This window comes from Geotrypetes seraphini, chromosome 9 (assembly GCF_902459505.1).
Source record: "Geotrypetes seraphini chromosome 9, aGeoSer1.1, whole genome shotgun sequence".
Lineage (NCBI taxonomy): Eukaryota > Metazoa > Chordata > Amphibia > Gymnophiona > Dermophiidae > Geotrypetes > Geotrypetes seraphini.
In genome coordinates this window covers 67,759,339-67,780,286 of record NC_047092.1, presented here as the reverse complement: position 1 = coordinate 67,780,286, position 20,948 = coordinate 67,759,339, and the positions used below count along the sequence as shown (strand labels likewise).

At 44.1% G+C, this 20,948-nt stretch overlaps 1 protein-coding gene across 1 annotated transcript in view; it reads left to right on the top strand.

Annotated features, from left to right (window-relative positions):
* SLC38A1 (solute carrier family 38 member 1) overlaps window positions 1-20,948 on the top strand; it is a 193,130-nt gene that overhangs the window by 151,053 nt on the left and 21,129 nt on the right. The window contains exons 11-12 of the mRNA XM_033957586.1: window positions 2,814-2,893; window positions 15,365-15,465. Coding sequence (XP_033813477.1) covers window positions 2,814-2,893; window positions 15,365-15,465 — 181 coding nt within the window. The remainder of the gene's footprint in view (window positions 1-2,813; window positions 2,894-15,364; window positions 15,466-20,948) is intronic.

Sequence of the window (20,948 nt, the reverse complement as noted above, 5' to 3'; positions counted from 1 at the left end):
AGGGGGAAAAGTTACAATGTTATTCTTTGTTAGAAATTGACATCAAAGGGAAAGCACATTGGGTAATAATGGGAAGAGTATGAGAACCTAAAAAATGATGTTTCATATGTCAAACGCGTCTTGAAATAAGTATGTTTTTAGAATTTTCTTAAACGCAACGAGGTCTGATTCATTTTTAATGAAATTTGGAAGGGAGTTCCATAGTGTGGGGGCTTTTACAGAAAATATGTCGTTTCGTCTTGTACCTATGACTCTTAGTGAAGGGACTGAGAGCAATTGTGATGAAGAAGATCTTAAGGAGCGAGAAGCTTTGTGTGGGACAATCATTTTTGTAATATATTGAGGTTCATTGAAGGTCAATGTTTTGTAAACCAGAAATAAAATTTTAAAGGTAATTCGATGGGTTATAGGAAGCCAGTGTGATTTGATTAGTAAGGGGGTAACATGGTCAAATTTCTTTGCATTATGAATTAATTTGACTGCTGTATTTTGGATGATCTGGAGACGTCTATTTTCTTTTTGGGTTATGTTGATAAGGAGAGAATTACAGTAGTCTAGCTTGGGCACTTTTTATAGAATTTCCCCCTTACTGCCTAATATTAGGTTCTCTGAATGCATAATTTAGGGGTCCTTTTACTAAGGTGCGCTAAATACTAACGCATGGCAATGCATCCATTATATCCTATGGACATGTTGCCACGCGTTAGCATTTAGTACACCTTAGTAAAAGGACCCCTTAATGTTGACTGTAAAACCAAGGAGGCATTTATTCATTACAAATTTTTAATATACCGAAACATTTTAAAAAAACAACCAGATGTTATTAAGTTATACATGCTAAAAGTTGATTTTTGCCATAGAATACATAAGGATGATTTGCAATATCTTGCTTGGGTTTTTTTCCCCCCCCTTTTTTTACAATTTTCTTTAAATTATTTTCTTTTATTTCTTTGTCTATTCTTTATTTGTTTAGTACTATTTAAGCCTTCATTCTTTCACCAACCAGGAGAGGAGTTACCTCCCTGAGATTTAGGGCTCCTTTTATGAAGCCACAGTAGAGATTTCTACCACAGACCAGCAAGGTAAATGCTCTGACGCTCATAGGAATTCTGTGAGTATTGGAGCATTTACCTCACCGGCCCATGATAGAAACCTCTACCACAGCTTTATACGAGTAAAAGCCTGTGTTAGTGCTGCTGCCTCAGTTGACAGGGGCCAGCTCAGTGACCATAGTTACAGTATCTTCCTCCTTCCTCTAGGACTGAATCATCTCGCTCACAGAGCAGCTGGTCCCTAATCTATGATAAAAGAGCTTTATTTTTTTACTATTTTACTTCAGGTTATTTTCCATGGAGTTTCCTAAACTGTGCTATATTTGTCCTTCAGTTTAATAAATCACATGAGAATTTTACTTGCATTGTCACATCTGTGACAATCTCAGAGTCACATCTATGGAAATATACAATCATGCCTTGTGCTGTTTGATTTTAAAGGGATTGTAGCACCATGTCTCCCTTGTGACTAAAGGAAGAAAATTTTAAAGGGCATGGATTTGATATACCACATACACTCAAATATAAGACGATCCAAATATAAGTCGAGGTACCCTTTTCCCTAAAAAAAAGGAGGAAAAAAGGTTAACTCGAATATAAGCTGGGGGTTATTATTCATGTGCCCTGCCCTGACAGGCTCTGCACCCAGCCCCCATCACTCTCTGCCCTGCTAAGGTCTCCTCCCTGACACTCTTCCCGCCCTGTCCCTCTTCCCTCCCTGCCAAGCTCTACAACCTATCTCACCTCCCTGCCCTGTACCCTATACCCCCTGTCTCCTGATGTACCTGTCTCCCATCTCTCCCGATGTTCTGCAGGCCTCCACCGAGCCTACTGAATGACCTGGTGATCCAGTGGTAGGCCAGGACAGGAGGGATTCCTCCTGTCCCAGCCAACACTGACAATTTTTTTTACCTTCCTCCTGCATCACCTGTGTATATTTTTGAATCCCTGGTAGTTCAGTTGGGTACCAGGGAGGAGCGAGCTCTCTGCACTCCTGCCCCGTGCTGGATAGCTACCGCGTTCTCATGGGTCGCGCAAGAACTGATGGCAGCCATTCAGCAAGCGCCTCAGTGCCACGCAGGAGCGCAAAAAACTTGCTCCTGCCCAGTGCACCACTGGACCAACAGGGATTTAAAAAGGTACGTAGGGGGAGGCGGGAGGGAGATTTTAAAAATTGTCTGAGTCAGCCGGGACAGGAGATGGGCGGGATCCTTCCTGTCCCAGCCCACCAGGTCATACAGCAGGCTGGTGGAGGCCTGCAACAAGTCCAGGAGGGGGGAGCATATGGGTGCTGACCCGAATATAAGATGAAACATCCATTTTTGAGCCATTTTTTGGCTCTAAAATCTCGCCTTATTTTCGAGTACGGTATATATGGTACCACCTTTCTGTGGGAACAACGAAAATGGTATATTATGCTCTCTCCCTCCAATGCACAATACCCCCTTCTGGTTCAACCAAGCCCCACCCCAGTTGTAAACTCTTTATTAACCACTGTAAACATAAATGGAATAATAAATTGCCCACTTTCCAGTTAGACTAGATGCCCTACTGTACTGCATCTAGAAGCTGTGTTGATATTAGACAGCATATTATGCTCTAATGTGTATTATTTGAATTTATTTGACTATGCATACTGCTCTAATTGTTGCCTATATTTAGCTTATTTCTTGCTGTACACCGCCTTAGCTGAATTTCTTCAAGAAGGTGCTAAATCCAAATAAAATTATAATACTGATCTTGCCTTTTATTTTCTTGCAGACTGTTTATGCCTTGCCCACACTTGCTTTTGCATTCGTATGCCATCCATCCGTCCTTCCAATATACAGTGAACTTAAAAAGTAAGAAATTTCATGTTTTCTTTCAGTCTGATTGCTTATTTTGACCCCTAGTTTCTCACATTTAGCATGCAATAATGCTGCTGCAAAGGACATTTTATTCAGTGAGCTTTGCAGTGGATAATAAGCAATGAGATCTACTGCAATAACTATGTTGTGTCTTAAAGTTGAGTACTTCACCTTGAGGCTAAAATACTGAGTTGAGCTAAGTGGAGACCAATCTTTCAACTTGGTGGCAAGATCTGGATAAATTACAGCGATCTGATTGGGCTATACTTGCTGTCAGGAAAGCAGGCAGATAGTCTCATGCAGGAGGATGGTCCCCAACTTACATATGAGTGTATTGATTTCTAGTAGGGATGTGTATTGAAAAAAGAAGAATTTTGGTTCATTTTCAGAATTTTTCCTGTTTTTATACACATTTTTTGTCAATTTTATACCTCCTTAGCATCCAGCTACACTATTCTGCAGAAGTAAGTGTTATATCCTCCTGTCAGTAGATGTAAGTAGAGGATAAAAAAGACTAAGCTTTACCATTGACCTTACTTGTATTAGCTGATGGTATTCCCTGGAAAGATCCAATTTTTTGTCTAGCTCAGCAGATGCTGTCTGGTCATGCTGTCTGGAGCTCCTGGTCCCTGGCCTAGCTCTCCGCTCTGCTGGCCATGACCACACAGCTTGGTTAAGCCCAAGAATCGTTCCTATGTTATCTAGTCCCCAGATTGGGATTTGTCAAATGCAGAGTTTGGATCCACTATCCCCAGTCATGATTCCTAGCAGCCACTGGGTGAGGCTTGTGGCTCGGTCCATTGGAACCCTGCCTGAGGGGTGTAGATCTCCATCCCCCCACCCCCACCCCACTCCTCCTTGCATGCATATCCTGTTTTTGCTGTAATTCCCCAGGCTCCCCTACAGCTCCCAAGCATCAAAAAAAAATCCTAATTGGCTTTACCTGGCTTAACTTTATTCCCCAAAGCAGGACAAAGTTATTGCTGAAAATAAATAAAGCCAAGGCTCAAATAGCCTTGTTAAAAAAAAGAAAAGAATACAAAATGCACCCAAGAGAGCAGGGGGAGAGCAGAGATGCTAGAGCCCTGGACCCAAGTCAGCTAGAGCAATAGGGCAGGCCTACTCGTGCCGATAACATGGTCAGGCAGTGTTTGCAGGACCCAGCACATCTTCTGGCTGTTTGTCCCTCCTATGATGGCCTGTTTCTGACTTCAGAAACAGCCCCGGGAGGGCTGCCAGAGCTGCTGCTGCTTCTCCCTGTTCTGGCTCTTATGTTAGGGTATGGAAAGTTTTTGAAATTTAGTGTGTGGGATGGTCTCTGTCTCCTTTGAGGATTCAGGTTCCTAGTATTTTGGGCTTCTTGAAACAGAGTCTGGCGCTGATCTGTCTGAGTCCACGTGGCTGCTCTTTCCAGTTTTCAACCTGGCATGGGGAGGTTCCCATTTCCTGAGAGTCATGACGCTCTTGCGCACCCCCCACCCCCTCAAATGCATTCCTCTTTTCCCTCATGATACCTTAATCTGGTTCTCAGAATGCTTGCTAAGGCTCCATTTGAGCATCTGTGCTTAGCCTCTATTAAACCTCGCTCTCAACAGACTTTCTGGTAGCCTTCATCTTAACTCAGAGTTTCCAAGTTACAGGATTTGTCTTCTCAGTACCCATATCTCTCCATTGTAAAGGATTCAGTTTCTTTTCACACGTGCCCTTCCTTTTTCCCTAAGGTAGTTTCCCCATTCTGTCTGAATCAGGAATTTTACTTGTCCTCCTTTGTTTAGGAGAGCTCTATTCCTGTGGACCAGAGACTACAAATTAGATGTCCAGAGGACGTTGCTCCAACACATGAAAGAAATGAACAATTTTTGCGCCTCGAATCACCTCTTTGTTCTTTTTCATGGCCCTAGGAAGTATCAGGCAGCTTCTAAAGCCTCCATTGCAAGGTGGATCAAGGCAGCTATTGAGAATGCCTACATTTGCAAGAATTGCTTGATGCCTCAGGGTCTGAAAGTGTACTCGACATGGGCGCAAGCCACATCCTGGGCAGTGGCTTCTGAAGAGATTTTTAGAGTGGTGGTTGTTCCATTCATTTGTCAAGTACTTCAGATTGGACACGCCTGATGTTACAGTGAGTGATCATCTGGCATCCAGTGATCACTGCATGATATAGTTTAATATTAAGATGGGTATAGAGAGGGCTCATTCAAAAGTAAATGTTCTAGACTTTAAAAAAACTAACTTTGTTTGGATGGGGGATTACGTCAAGGAATTGTCTGGATGGGAACATCTGGAAGGAGTGGAAATGCAGTGGGCAAAACTGAAAGGAGTAATTGTAAGAGGCAAGTAAGTAAAAGTAAGAGGAAAAGAAGGCCACTTTGGTTCTCAAAAGTAGTAGCTGAGAAGTATACTACAAAAGATCAAAGAAAGAGGAAGACAAGCAAAAATTTCTGTAGTCAGGAAAGCAAGTTTCAAGTTTATTTAAAATTTCTTATACCGCCTAATCTGACTTCTAGGCAGTGTACAAAATCATAAAAACATACATTGGCAAAGATGCAAATGGAAGAAAAAATAGCTGACAGGGTAAAATGGGGAGACAAGACTTTTTTAGATATATTAGTGAAAGGAAGAAGTGCAAAAGTGGCATTGTGAGACTCAAAGATGAAGGGGAGAAATATGTAGAAGTTGATAAAGAAAAGGCTGAATTGCTTAACAAATATTTCTGTTCTGTGTTCACGGCTGAAGCACTGGGAGCGCAGAAGACAAACGTGAATAGGGATGGAGGAGTGGTAGACCCTGATCAATTTTGAGAGGGTGGTGTTCGTGAGGAGCTAGCTAAAATAAAGGTAGACAATGCGATGGGGCCGAAGGAACTTAGGGAAGTTCTGGTGGCTCCGCTGACTGACCTTTTTCAATGCTTCTCTAGAGTCAGGAGTAGTACCGGAGGATGGTAGATGTGATCCCTCTACACAAAAGTAGAAGTAAGGAAGAAGTAGGGAATTACAGGCCGGTAAGTCTGACTTCTGTGATAAGCAAATAAATGGAAACGCTTTTAAAACAGAGAATGGTGAAGTTTCTGAAATCCTGTGGATTGTAGGACCGGAAGCATCTACTAGAGGTAGATTTTGTCAGACAAATCTGATCAATTTCTTTGACTGGGTGACCAGAGAATTGGATAGAGGGAGTGCGCTAGATGTGGTATATTTTGATTTTAGCAAAGCCTTTGACAGTATTCCATATTGACTTCTAATAAATAAACTAAATGCCCTCACGGGCTAGGTCAATAACTGGTTGAGTCGAAGGTGACAGAGGGTAGTGATCAATGGAGATCGCTCTGAGGAAAGGGATATTGCCAGTAGTGTGCCTCAAGGTTTTGTTTTGGGGCCTGTTCTTTTTAACATTTTTATAAACGATATTGCTGAAGGACTGTCGGGTAATATTTGCCTCTATGCGGATGATATCAAATTTTGCAATAGAGTAGACACCCCGGATAGTGTGAAAGACCTAGCAAAGTTTGAAGAATGGTCTGAAATTTGGCAGCTAAAATTTAATGCTAAGAAATGCATGGTCAAGTATTTGGGCTGCAAAAATACGAGGGAACGGTACAGTTTAGGGGGTGAAAAACTTTTGTGCATGACAGAAGAGCTGGACTTGGGTGTGATTGTATGTGATAATCTTATGGTGGCCAAACAGGTTGAAAAGGTGACGGTGAAAGTTAGAAGGTTGCTAGGGTGCATAGGGAGAAGTATGGCCAGTAGGAAAAAGGAGGTATTGATGCCCCTGTATAAGACTTTGGTGAAACCTCATTTAGGCCACACCTTCAAAAAGATATAAAAAGGATGGAGTCGGTCCAGAGGAAGGCTACTAAAATGGTGCGCGGTCTTTTTCATAAGGCGTATGGGGACAGACTTAAAGATCTCAATCTGTATGCTTTGGAGGAAAGGCAGGAGAAAGGAAATATGATAAAGACGTTTAAATACTTATGTGATGACGGGGAAGTGACATCATAGCCCTTAATGGCCGCTTAGGTCTTGGGCTCCGCCGGACGTGACCTAATTTTTGCAAATATTAATGATCTTCTTGGCTCCTCCTGCCAGGTGTGTGGATGCCCTTTGCTTTAAAGAGTGCTTTGCTTTAAAGAATGCTTGGCGGGAGCATGCAAAGTAGAACCACTGCTTGCCCCGATTTGAAGATTTTTGCTTACCATCCCTCTTCTTCATTGCCACAGCTGAAATACTTGGCAGACATGCAGGAAAACCTCTCATTGGGATTGCAGCCGGTTGCAGGTTCTCCCACTCAACCTTTAATATCGGCGCTAAACGGACCCATTACAGGACTTTCACCTGTTGCTTGAAAAAATCAAAACTGACATCAAAGCAGTTCACTCTGAACTCACTGCTCTCTCTGCAGATTTCCGAGGGGGAATTGCTGAGTTGGGCGGTCGCAGAGAACTGTCTTGATGAACACCAGGAGGTTCTTGCTGCGTTGGATACATCATGGCAGGAATGTAAGACACTAATTCTTTTTTTTTTTTTTTTTTTTTTTCTTTATTTATTGGATTATTCATTACAATATCTCTGTAACAAACATACATGAATGAACACAAAAAAAATTACAAAAATACAAAATGTAAATTCCCAAATGGGAATTAACATAATATAAGAAAACTAATTCAACCGTATCCTAGTCCACATTAAAGCTGATCGCCAGTACAAATAAAACATCAAAGCAAATCTTTCTATCTACTTTCTAGGAACAGGCAAATGGCTATTATATATAATACACATCATCCTCCAAAAGTAAACCAAATTAAGGAATTAAACTTTCAACAAAGGTTTCTCTTTGATAAAATCTTCCACCTGGGCTGGATCAAAAAACACATATTTATCATTTCCATATGATATCAGGCATTTACATGGAAATTTTAAGAAGAAAGTAGCTCCGACTGCCAAGACCTTAGGCTTTAGCTGAAGGAACTGTTTCCTCTTAAACTGGGTTTGTCTAGAGACATCTGGAAAAATTATCACCCGTTGACCACAAAACATCTCTTGCTTTTTCAGGAAATATAATTTCAAAATATCTTGTTTCTCAAGTTCTGTCTTGAAGGTCACGAGAAGAGTTGCTCGTTTCTCAATTATGTCTTTAGAAGACTCCAAAAACTGTGATACATTCAGACTCTCTGGTGATACTATTCTATCCATTCCACCTTCCTCTACCTTTTCCTTGGAATCTCTTGAGATGTAATATAAATTATCGACCTCAAAGGTCTCCACTTTATTATAATGTAATATCTCCCTTAAATACATTTTCAAAAGTTCCATTGCAGAAAGGTAATGTGTGGTAGGAAAATTTAGTAAGCGAAGATTTTTAACTCTAATAGCATTTTCCATTTTTTCTAACTTAGTATGTAACATCATACTATCCTTTATATTAGAAACAGCACTAGCTTGTAAATTACCTACTGCCTGATCTAACTTTTCAACCTTTACAGCTGTTTCTCCAATTTTATTATTTTGTTCTTTAATTTTCACAGTTACATCAGATGAAAATTGACATAAATTCAAAACGGTTTTTTGCAAAGATGACTCTATTCTGTTAATACTAAGCCAAACATCATTTAGAGTGATCACCTTATCTCTGGGGAGAGCATCTGAGCTTTGCCCAGTACTCATCTGTACTGGGGTTAGTTCTTTAGCTTGCCCCAGGGACTGTTCTGAAACCTCCAGACCAGATACTGACAATGATTGAAGGGAAGAAGAAATTATTCCTTCCTTAAAAGGGGAAGGAGATTCTTCTAGCCGTAAGGAATATGATGGTTGAGGAGGTGGTGTTGGTTCCCCAGAAGATAAGGAGACAGCTTGAATATTAAATGTTACCTGTTCCTCAACAGGAGGCAAGATGGGAACCACAAGATGGCGATCCATTGGGCCTGTTGTTGCAGCAGATGGTATTGCCTTAGCTTTCCTCTTACCCATGCTGAAGAAATGGTAGTCCTGCTCCCTGCTCCTCTTAGGCTCCGAAGGGGCTCAAAAGGGGCGAGCCCCTTTAGCCACGCCCCTTCGGCTCGCGACCCGAGGCTCACGACCGCGGGCCGCGTACCGCGGCTGCTCCGAGTTTTAAGGCTCCCCGGAGGACCCAGAGGACCCTCTCAGCTGGCTGGGTCGGGCTGCTGCGGGACTGCCTGTCCCGATGAAGACAGTGCTAAACAGCACTAGCGACAGGCTCCCTCGGCGGCTGCTCCGAGTTTTAAGGCTCCCCGGAGGACCCAGAGGACCCTCTCAGCTGGCTGGGTCGGGCTGCTGCGGGACTGCCTGTCCCGATGAAGACAGTGCTAAACAGCACTAGCGACAGGCTCCCTCGGCGGCTGCTCCGAGTTTTAAGGCTCCCCGGAGGACCCAGAGGACCCTCTCAGCTGGCTGGGTCGGGCTGCTGCGGGACTGCCTGTCCCGATGAAGACAGTGCTAAACAGCACTAGCGACAGGCTCCCTCGGCGGCTGCTCCGAGTTTTAAGGCTCCCCGGAGGACCCAGAGGACCCTCTCAGCTGGCTGGGTCGGGCTGCTGCGGGACTGCCTGTCCCGATGAAGACAGTGCTAAACAGCACTAGCGACAGGCTCCCTCGGCGGCTGCTCCGAGTTTTAAGGCTCCCCGGAGGACCCAGAGGACCCTCTCAGCTGGCTGGGTCGGGCTGCTGCGGGACTGCCTGTCCCGATGAAGACAGTGCTAAACAGCACTAGCGACCAAGACACTAATTCTTATCTCATGGATAAAATTGAAGACCTGGAAAACAGGTCTCTGAGGAATAACCTGCGGATTCAGGGCTTACCAGAACTCCCTGAGTTTAATAATTGTAATTTGTTCCTTTTGGGAATTATATTTGCAATGGCATAATGTATGATTTTTCTTGAGTTTATAGGAGTGGGACGGGCTGGGAGGGGGTTTTTAGCTCTCTGATTTTCTCTATAGCATTTATTGTTAGTTGTTTGGGTTGGGAATGTTATTGACAAACTTTTTTCTGCCTTTTTTTGCATTGTTATCATGTGCTATTCTAAATAAAATCTATTTTAAAAAATACCTACGTGATGTAAATGCGCATTAGTCGAGTCTCTTTCATTTGAAAGGAAGCTCTGGAATGAGAGGGCATATAATGAAGTTAAGAGGTGATAGGCTCAGGAGTAATCTAAGGAAATACTTTTTTACAGAAAGGGTGGTAGATGTGTGGAACAGTCTCCCGAAAGAGGTGGTCGAGACAGAGACTGTGTCTGAATTCAAGAAGCCTGGGATAGGCACCTGGAATCTCTTAGAGAGAGGAAGAGATAATGGCAGACTGGATGGGCCATTTGGCCTATATCTGCTATCATGTTTCTATGTCAGCCAGGGTCCCTTCAGTGAGGAGAGGCTTGTCTTCCCCATACCCTGAATATCTCCTTTTGCACATCCCAATTGTGCAGAAAAGTGTAACTAGTCATGGATGGGCATAATAAAATTTTTTTTAAAAATCCCCTTTTGGCCTAAGGCCCTAAACATTGAAAGTAGAAGCAGGGAAAATGTCCATTATCAAAGAAACGTCCAAAAGTAAGTTTTTATTGATAATGGCCTGCCTTTACGTTCAGCTGTTTAAACGCCCAGACCACCACTGCGTCTACACTAACAACATATAATCAACCAAAAAAGCCTAAGTCCCAAACGCCCAACACACGAGCTTTTAGGTGGGACTTAGGGCCTGATTGGCTCAGGTGCCTCAAACCCCGCCCACAGGTGGGGCCTGAGGCACCTGGGCCAACCGGAATCGGCCCATAAACCTTAAGCCCCTCTTGTGGGCATCTTTCCTGCCATGGGTCGCAGCACATCAGGTAGAGGGGTGATCGTATTGTGGCAGGGGAGATGAGCCATCTCTTCTGCAGTGATGGTTGCAGTGCGGGGGTGGGTAGGATGCCGGGCCACTGAGTTGATCGTGCCAGCCGCCATCAGCTCAGCAAGCTGGCACTTATACCTGTTTTGACTTGGTCTAAGTCAAAATGTATAAGTGCCGACTAGGCAACCTGCCTAAAATTTTGGCTATACCTGCTGGATGCCTAGGTCTAGGTCGGCCCACCTCCTGCCCTTTCCCCGCCTCTAAAAACTCCTCTTTTTGCTCTATGCGTTTAGAGGCAGGGGAAAGGCCTAAGCTGGTTTTAGATAAGTCTAAAACCAGCTTTGGTTATGGGTACTTGGACGATCAGGCTTTTTGATCGTCCAAGTACCCATTTAGGCCACTTTTTAGACTTTTTTTTGGGGGGGGGGATTATTAGCCCTATAGCATATAAGTTTCAAGTTTATTTACAATTTGATTAATCGCTTATTCCAAATTCTAGGCGATGTACAAATCAGTAAAATACATAGTTAAAATGTACATAAAATAAACATACATAACTAACAAAGGGACTAAGTTTTGCAAAATATAATAAAAAACTAATTTACAGACACAATGAAACAGTAGGTAAGGCAAGGATAGAAATACAATTTATGTAATATAAGAGTCAGGAAGTTTCAAGTTTTATTTAAAATTTGATTAAATCACTTATAAAGCTTCTAAGTGATGTACAAAATTAAAAATAGTTACAAAAATTAGTATGTACAAACAATTTTGATAAAATCACAAACTAAATACAGACAAACAGAACCAATAGGTGAGAAGGGGAGAAGTACAATTGAGATAGGATAGAAAACAAAAAAGGGAAAACAATGTGAATGGGGCTAGGAAGTAAAGATAAAAAGATGAGATGAGAAGGCAAAGAATGTCTACTAAGTATTATTATTATTATTATTATTATTATTATTATTATTAGGTTCTTATATCCCGCCATACCCAAAGAGTTCTAGGCGGTTTACATTTGTTACATTAGGATCCGGTCTGAACCCGGATTTACAAAAGTTTTATCGGAATTGCAGGTAGCGCGGAAGGAGGCACAGGTTTATCGTAGTTGGGTTAGAGGGTAAAATGGAGGGAGTGGGAAACCAGAAGAGGGGGGGAGAGGGAGGTGGGGGTGGGGGGGGTTGGAGTGTGTGCGGGGAGTAAGGACTAAGGGTCTTGTTCGCGGAAGAGGTGTGTTTTGAGAAGTTTTCTGAAGTCTAGGTAGGTCGGGGCCTCTAGCATCATTTGGGCTAGCCAAGGGTTCAGCTTGGCCGCCTGGAAGGCGAAGGTTTTGTCGATGAATCTTTTGAGCTGGCATGATTTTATGGAGGGGAAGGTAAACAACTGGATTCTGCGGGATTTCTTGTTGGTGCAATACATATTGAAATGTGGGGAGAGGTATTTTGGTGAGAGACCAAATACTGTCTTGTAACAGATGCAGGCGAACTTGAAGAGGACTCGGGATTCAAAGGGTAGCCAGTGCAGTTGGTGGTAGAAGGGGGTGATGTGTTCCCATTTGTTCAGGCCGAAAATGAGGCGGACAGCTGTGTTTTGAATCAGTTTTAGTCTTCTGGTGATTTTCTTTGTGGAGCTTAGGTAAATGATATTGCAATAATCCACTTGAAGGAGTTATAAATCAAAGGCATCTTTAAATAAAAAACATTTTAAGTTACCCTTAAAGCAATCAAGAGAGCTTTCTCAACATTTTCTCTCTACCTCTATCTGTTGACCGATAGGGATAACACTCACTTGTACAGAACAGTGTAGCTGACTAAAGGAAAAAAAATTATCAGGTAAGACATAATTTCTCCATTCATGTTAATATGTTTATCAGCCAGTATTACAATTATTAATATGTTAATTAATGGGTTAATGTATGTTAAATTGATTTAGGGGCTCATTTTCAAAGCACTTAGATAAGCAACGTGCCATATAGATGCATTTTCAAAAAACTAAGACGTCTAAAAAAATGACATAAATGGGCATTTAGATGTCCAAGTGCCGATTTTCAAAACCATCTTACGAGGCATTCTACTCACTGTATATTCAAGACTAAAAGGGGTAAGGGGTTCTGGGCAGGCTTTAGTTAGACTTGAATGTCTTGTGGCAATAATCAAACATTTCCCTAGACATCCTAGATGGAACTTAGACGTCCGAGGCTAGACCTCTTTTAAAAGTGTCTAAGTGCTAAAAAGGTACCCAAACCAACCAGATGACAACTGGAGGGATTAAGTAATGACCCCCCACACTCCCCCAGTGGTCACTAACCCCCTCCCAATCCCCCCAAAACAAAATCTGAATGAAACAGTACATACCTGCCTCTAGAACAGCACCTGGTATGGAAAAGCCTAGTAGAATAGTACACAGGTGTCTTAAGTAGTCTGGTAGTGGGCTAGTGAGCCATAGAGAGGACACAGGTCCATAAGCCATTCTAACCTCTACATTTATGCTAGAAAGTGAGAGGCCACAAAAACCCTACTATACTGGGTATAGTAGGTTTGGGGGGGAGTTTTAGAAGGCTCAACATAAATTATAAGGATGTTATGGTGAGATGTACATCTGGAACCCTTTATGTGAAGTTCATAGCAGTGCCCTCTAAGGTATACCATTCCTTTGTTGGAATGCCTGTGTGGCCAGTCCATTACAATGTTGGCCCTTCCCACATCCAAATGGTCTGGATTTGGATGTTTTGCACTTGGATGTTTCTGTGGTTGAAAATGGTGAATAAAAGTTAGGCATCCTAAGGTTGGAGATCCTGTCAGCCAAGATGTCTAAATAGGTGATTTTTTTTAAAATGGGGGACGTCTGACAGTTTTGCCGGTTTCAAAAATGGACATTTTCTTGTGGGAAATGTCCAAAGTCAGAGTGAATCCATTGAGAATATTGGCATATAATTTGAGTGTGCAAAGTCAGACTTAGACATCCTGTCAAAAATGCCCCTCCACATAACCTATGGTACTTTGTGTGTCTACGTGTTTTGAAAATTAGCCCTTAAGTGTGCTAAATATTTTTAGGAATACTAATAAACTGAATGTAGATTATCAATCTTGATGTAGCCTAGAAAGGGTGACTTATTACAGGAATATAGGATAATAAACAGGGGATAAGTGGGTTTTAAAAAATATTTCTAAAACAAAGCAAATAATTTGCCCCCTTTTACCTCTTCTAAAACTCTTTAAACAAATGTGTTTATTAGGAGTCCATACATATAGGGGCAATTTTATATACGGCGTCCCAATTGTAGGTGGTGGTAGGCATCCTACCGCTGTCTAGTCAGCCAATTGGGATGCACATTTTCTTTATTTATAAAAAACCCCAAGGAGGGTTGCCTACATTGTAGGGATTTTTGCAAGCCTAGGGAAGCATGTAGGGCTGCCTAAGCTTTCCTAAGGCTAGGTGTGGTTTCTCCCAGAAGTGGCCTTAGGCGAGCTTAGGTGGCCCTAGGCGTTTCCCTAGGACCGCGTTAGGCGCCTGAAATGTAGGCCAGCAAAACGCAGCTGCTGATCTGATCGCAGCAGAGTAATATCGCTATCGTGATCATATTAGTGGCCGCAGCAGGGAACCCGTGCCCCCCGCAAAGACTACTGGTAGAAGGGATGCCCAGAACCTCCTGCCGGAACCCCCAAAGCCGCCCTCCCCTCCCCCAAATATCTGCAGCAAGAGGAGTGCCCAATTCCTCCTGCTGCCACCACCCCAAGACATCTCCCGGTAGGAGGGATGCCCAGTCCCTCCTGCCAGAACCCCCCCCCCCCACAAGACACCGGCACCTGACACCCCCCCCCCCCCCCGGATTCCATCAAGTACCTTATTGAGTTGGCCAGCCAGAGGGATGCCTACTCCTGCCGACGGGCAGGCCCGCCTCCACTGAGTGGCGGGCCTTCCCTTTCCCGGTGCATACTGGGATCCACCGGAGAGGGGCCTAAGGCCCTGATTGGCCCAGGCACTTAAGGCCCCTCCCTGGGCCAACCAGAATCTTAGGCCTCTCAGTGCATTCTGGGATGCACTGGGAGTGGCCTAACATTCCGATTGGTCAGATACCCCCCTATGGGAGTGGCCTAAGGTTCTGACCAATTGGAATGTTAGGCACTGAGAGGCCTAAGATGTTCCTAAGGCTCCTTCCCTCCTCGTGAAGGGGAAAGCCCACCATTCAGTGGAGGTGGGCCTGCTGGCTGGAGGGAGTAAGCATCCCTCTGGCCAGCCAACTCAATAAGGAACTTGAGCTGGTCTGGGTGGGGGTGGGGGTTCCATCAGGTGGGACTGGGCATCCCTCCTGCCGGTAGTCTTCTTGGGGTGGGGGGGGAACAGGTTCCCTACCACTAAACTGATCACAGCAGGGAGATTCCCTTGCCATGATCAGCTGGTTAGAGAATCATGGTGTTAGGTGGGCTTAGGCACGATTCTATATAGGACGCCTATGTGCAATTCTCAAAAGCCATGTAGTCGGCTTCTGAGACCAGGTGTCCTATACAGAATCTGGGCCATATGGTTGGTATTTGTCTGTAGTCATATTTCCAAGTACAGTGAGTTTCTAAAATTCATTTATAGCATTTGCCTATAAAATGTTATCTTTTTTTCTTGCCAGTCGCTCTCAGAAAAGAATGCGGATGGTATCGCACATTTCCTTTTTTGCTATGTTTGTCATGTATTTCTTGACTGCTCTTTTTGGCTATTTGACTTTCTATGGTAAGTTGGAAACTTTTTCTAACCTGTGTTGTCAGCCACATTTTGTTTTGCAAAATAAATGTAATTACTGTTTTGGTGCAGAATATGTATTCACTTATTTATGTGGATTTAGGACACACTTTTCTCAGTAGTACATTCAGATATTGTACGCCCTCCCTGTCCTCAGAGAGCTTACACTCTAATGCCGGCTTTTACAAAGCAGCAGTAGAGGTTTTTACAATGGGCCAGAAATCAAATGCTCCAATTCTCATAAAATTCTACTGCAGCTTTGTAAAAGAAGCCCTAACTTTGGGCCTGGGGCAATGGAGGATTAAGTGACTTACCCAAGATCACAAAGAGCTACAGTGGAATTTGAACCGTGCTTACCTGGTTATTAGCCCACTGCTTATGCTTTGCCCTGCTCCTTTAGGGCCCCTTTTACATAGCTGCAGTAGCAATGCTGCCGCAGTAAATGCACCAAAGCCCTTAGGAATTGAAAGCACAGTTACTTACCGTAACAGGTGTTATCCAGGGACAGCAGGCAGATATTCTCACATGTGGGTGACGTCATCTACGGAGCCCCGACGCAGACAGTTTTTTTTTTTTTTTTTTTTTTTTTGAAGTTTAAAATTTTTTATTAAACAAAATGAAAACAGTACACAGGCAGTATGCCAACAGCAAAAGTACAATGCCCATATGAAACAACAGAACCCCCCCCACCCCCCCCGCCGAGTGATACAATATAAGCCTAAAACAAAGGAAGATGCAAAAGAAAAATATATGAAGAGTTTCAAAGTAGACCTCGCCAGGAGCTATAACGAGACCACTGTCGATGAAACGTTCCACAGGAATCATTATTTAAAGCAGTCAATTTGGACATCAAATAAATTTGGTCAACCTTATGTAACAGTTCAGTACGAGAAGGCAAAGAGTCCCGTTTCCAATATGTAGCCACTAAAAGTCTGGCTGCCGTAGTAACCAGGGCCACAAAATGATTCTGATCCACATCCAAACTTCCCAAAGGATAGTTAAGTAAAAATGTTTCCATACGCAATAGGATGGGTAAGCGTAACACATCAATCAGCAATCGTTGAACCATCTTCCAAAAAGGTACAATCTTAATACAATCCCACCACACATGCCCAAAGGAGCCCAGACACCCACAATTGCGCCAACAGTGCCCGTTCCCACAGTGATAGAAACGATGCACCTTTTCTGGCGTGAGGTACCACTGAAATAGCATCTTATACCCCTGCTCCACTAAGGGAGATGCCAAGGAGACTCTCAGCAGTGTACCATAAAGACAGTCCCATTGTCGATAATCCAAAGCCCTCCCCAGCAAGAGTTCCCAACGATGTTCATATGTGTGAGCCTGTGGTCGAGTGTATAAAAGAGCCCTATAGAGACGGGAAATAAGGCCCACCCCAGATCCCATCCTAAAAACTTGTAAGAAAGCAGAGTCTGCCCCTTCCCACTCCGGGATCACCCTCTTCACCATAAAATCTCGAAGTTGGACATAGGCGAAAAAATCAGTCGAGGGGAGATCATATATAGATTGTAAGGCAGCAAAGGGTACCAGTTGTCCACCCACTACCAGCTGACCTAGGACCCTAAGACCCTCCATTTCCCAACGCCGAAAAATCCCAGTATCTTTAGCAGGCAGAAAATCAGGGGCAAATCTAATGGGAGTAGCATAAAAATAGCGCTGACGTGGGAACCAAGCTCGTCTAACCCGGCTCCATGCATGCAAAGTACATTCCATCCCATAAGATGTCTCAGTCTGCAGATCCCGAAGGATATCAAAAGACAGCCAGGGCACTGCTGCCAAAGGGTAAGTAGGCTGTAATGCCTGTTCTAATGAGACCCAGCGCTGGGAGGGATATGCCCAATGAAACAGTCCCTGCAGTTGGGATGCATAGTAATATGTAGAAAAATCAGGAACACCCATTCCCCCATGTAGTCTGTCCCAGTACATACGCTCCCTCCGCACCCTAGGGGGTTTACGTGTCCAGATATAAGCAAAGGCCCGCCTTTGTAGCCTAAGCAAGAACCGTTTAGGAATTGAGAGAGGTAGGCAGGAGAACAGATACAAAAAACGAGGCAGCACATTCATACGTAAAGCACTAATCCTACCCATCCAAGACAATCTCAATCCTTCCCATCGATCCAGATCAGCAAATACAGTTCTTAGCAACGGAGGGTAATTCAATTCAAAAAGGTCAGTAAGTCTTCTAGATATACGCACACCAAGGTATTTAATGGATTTAGCCGCCCATCGAAACGAGAACCTAGCACGTAAGTCCGTCACCAACAAGTCCGGAAGGGAAACGTTAAGCAATTCAGATTTTTCGATGTTAATTTTAAAGCCAGCCACCACACCAAATGTAGTCAAAACACGAAGCGCCTCCGTCAAAGAACGATGTGGGTGGGTCAAGGTAAACAAAATATCATCAGCATACAATAAAATCTTATGCTCTTCACCACCCACCACAATTCCCTGAATGTCAGCATTCGCACGTATAGAGGCTGCTAAAGGTTCCATGACCAGCGCGAAAATCAGTGGTGACAAAGGGCACCCTTGCCTAGTTCCTCTACGGATCATAAAGTTAGCAGTATATCTTCCATTAACTCTTAAACAAGCCTCCGGGGCAGCATATAGTAAAGTCACCCAATGTAGAAAAGCACCCGAAATGCCCATTTTCTTCAAGGCCGCTAACATAAACGGCCAATAAACCCTATCAAAGGCTTTTTCAGCGTCAACTGATAACAGGACTGCCGGAACAGAATTTTGATGGGCCACTCCAATGAGATCTAACACTCTTCGGATATTATCACCAGGTTGCCTCCCTGAAATAAAGCCACATTGATCTCCATGGACTAGGTAAGGCAGAAAACGTTGCAACCGGACTGCCAAAATACGAGTAAACAGCTTATAATCAACTCCTAACAATGAAATAGGGCGGTAAGACCCACAAAGGAGGGGATCTTTCCCAGGTTTAAGAAGAAGGGAGACCGCTGCCTGACGAAACGAATACGGCAGACAATCCCCCTCCAGAAAAGAATTAAACAATCTAGTCAGAGGATTGACTATATGGGCCTCCATTTTCTTGTAAAACAGGGGGGAAAAGCCATCAACACCCGGTGCCTTGGAAGCAGCCAAATGACGTATAGCCGCTACCACCTCAGCGGGTTGAATAGGGGAAGAGAGCCACTCCGCATCAACTTCCGCCAAACAAGGCAAGGTGACGCTAGATAGAAAAGCAGCAATCTCCCCCTCCGTGGATTCAATTTCCGGAGTGTACAGAGTCTGATAGAAGGATAAAAAAGCCTGATGGATGTCCCCATCATCCACACAAAGCTGACCCGAATCATTACGAATCCGGGTTATAGAGTGTTGTGCTTGAATTTGCTTGATCTGTGCGGCTAACAAGCGGCCTGCCCTACCACCCCATTCAAAAAACTGTTGTTTCCGCCTCTGCAGGGCCCAAGCCATGCCCTCTAAATCAAGTTCTTGTAAATCTCTCCGGCACTCCGTCAACGCAACCCCCCCCAGCCACCGACGGGGCTCTCTTGTGAGCATTCTCTAGGCGTCGAAGGCGAGACACTAGTTCTAATCTGCGTGCCACTCGACATTGATTTCTGTACGACCCCCTCGAGAGACAACAACCCCTAAGGGTAGCTTTAAAACTTTCCCAAAGAATTGTAACATCAATGCCTGCTATGTCGTTGAATACAAAAAATTCCTCGACATCAGTCTCTAAAAGAGTCAAGGTATTGGGATCTTTTAACAAAGAGTCATTCATACGCCACATGCGACGGCCGCCTCTAACCTGTCCAATCTGTAACTCCAGAGTCAAAGGAGCATGATCTGACCACACCCGGGGCTCAATACTGGAGGCCAGGGCTCGAGGCAAAGCAATACGAGGTAGCATCCACATATCAATTCTAGTATATGAATTATGTTTCGATGAATAAAATGTATAATCTCGCGTGCCTGGATGTAAATAACGCCACACATCTATCAAATCATGCCTACGCAGGAAGCGCAGCAAAGCTCTTCTGTCGCCTCTAGCGTAGCGAATGGAAGAATTTGAATTATCCTCCTGAGGATAGCAAGTAAGGTTAAAATCTCCACCCACAAGGAGAGTACCTTCTACATGATCCAACAGTACACGTTCTAGCAGTGTAAAGAAGGCCCCCTGACCAGCGTTGGGGGCATAGACATTCAGCAAACTATACAAGGTTCCATCCAGCTCAGCCTTGACCAATATGTAGCGGCCCTCAACATCCCGCACCACCTCTCTCAATACCACCTGGACACGTTTATGTATTAAAATACCCACCCCCTGGGTCTTTTTCCGGACCTTATTAGAAGAAAGGAAAACGTGTGGATAGTTGTGGTGTGTAAGCAATTTCTCATAATGAGATTGAAAATGGGTCTCCTGAATAAATCCAACCGCACTATTCAGGCGGCTCATTTCTTTAAATAACAAGCGTCGTTTTTGTGGAGAATTCAGTCCATGTACATTATAAGATAGCAAAGTGAGTTTATCCATTTGTACCAGAAAAGAAAAAGCACATCATTACCAAATCGACCATTAGTTCCAAAGCAGCCAAATCAACCAACCCCTGCAATCGTAACCTTAAGAGAAACATTATACAAACAGTCTTCCATACAATCATACAAGAAAGCACTCGGTCACCACTTTTCCCAGCACCAACACCCCCCCCTCCCCCCAACCCCCCAACAATACCCCACATGGTCCAGCCACCAAAGCACCTGGTAACCATGGTACAGGAAGTGTAGAGAAACAGCTCACAAAGGGACCCCCAGAACAAGCCCTATAAACAATCTTCGCGACAGATGCCGCTCAGCAAAGAGAAGAAAAAACAGTCACAGCATAAAATTTCTAAATCACAGTGCACAAATACAAATGTTCAAGTGAGTGAGGATGTAGCCGCCTCCAAAGGGCGACGAGCTGCAGCTGATCTAGCCACTCTCTGCCATCCCAGCCCTCTTCCTGGTTTGGGCACAGGTGACCTCTGAGGAAGGGGAGCCATTTCTGAGGCTGCCATCAAACTTGCTTCCACCATTCGAGCCTGAACATCCGCCACAGTTATTGCAGTGTAGGTCTTGCCTGCATGTGTAAAAGCCAGTCCGATGGGATAGATCCATCTATATCGAACACTGCGCTCCTGTAATATACGGGTACAGTCTCTATACGTGCGACGGCGGGCCAGGGTTGCTGGGGCCACATCAGGATAGACATCAATTTCTGCTTCTTCCCATTTGACGGTTCCCCCAGAGCGCCTCACCGCCCGAAGCACATGTTCCTTATCCATATAGCGATGGAAACAAGCCACAACATCTCGGGGGCGGTTCATATCACGCGGGCCAGGAATGCGGTGTGCCCTATCCAGCAAGGGTTTACCCACCTCCACAGGCAAGCCAGCAGTCTCCAGTGCCTGTATGCATATATGATCAATCACCTCCATACATCGTG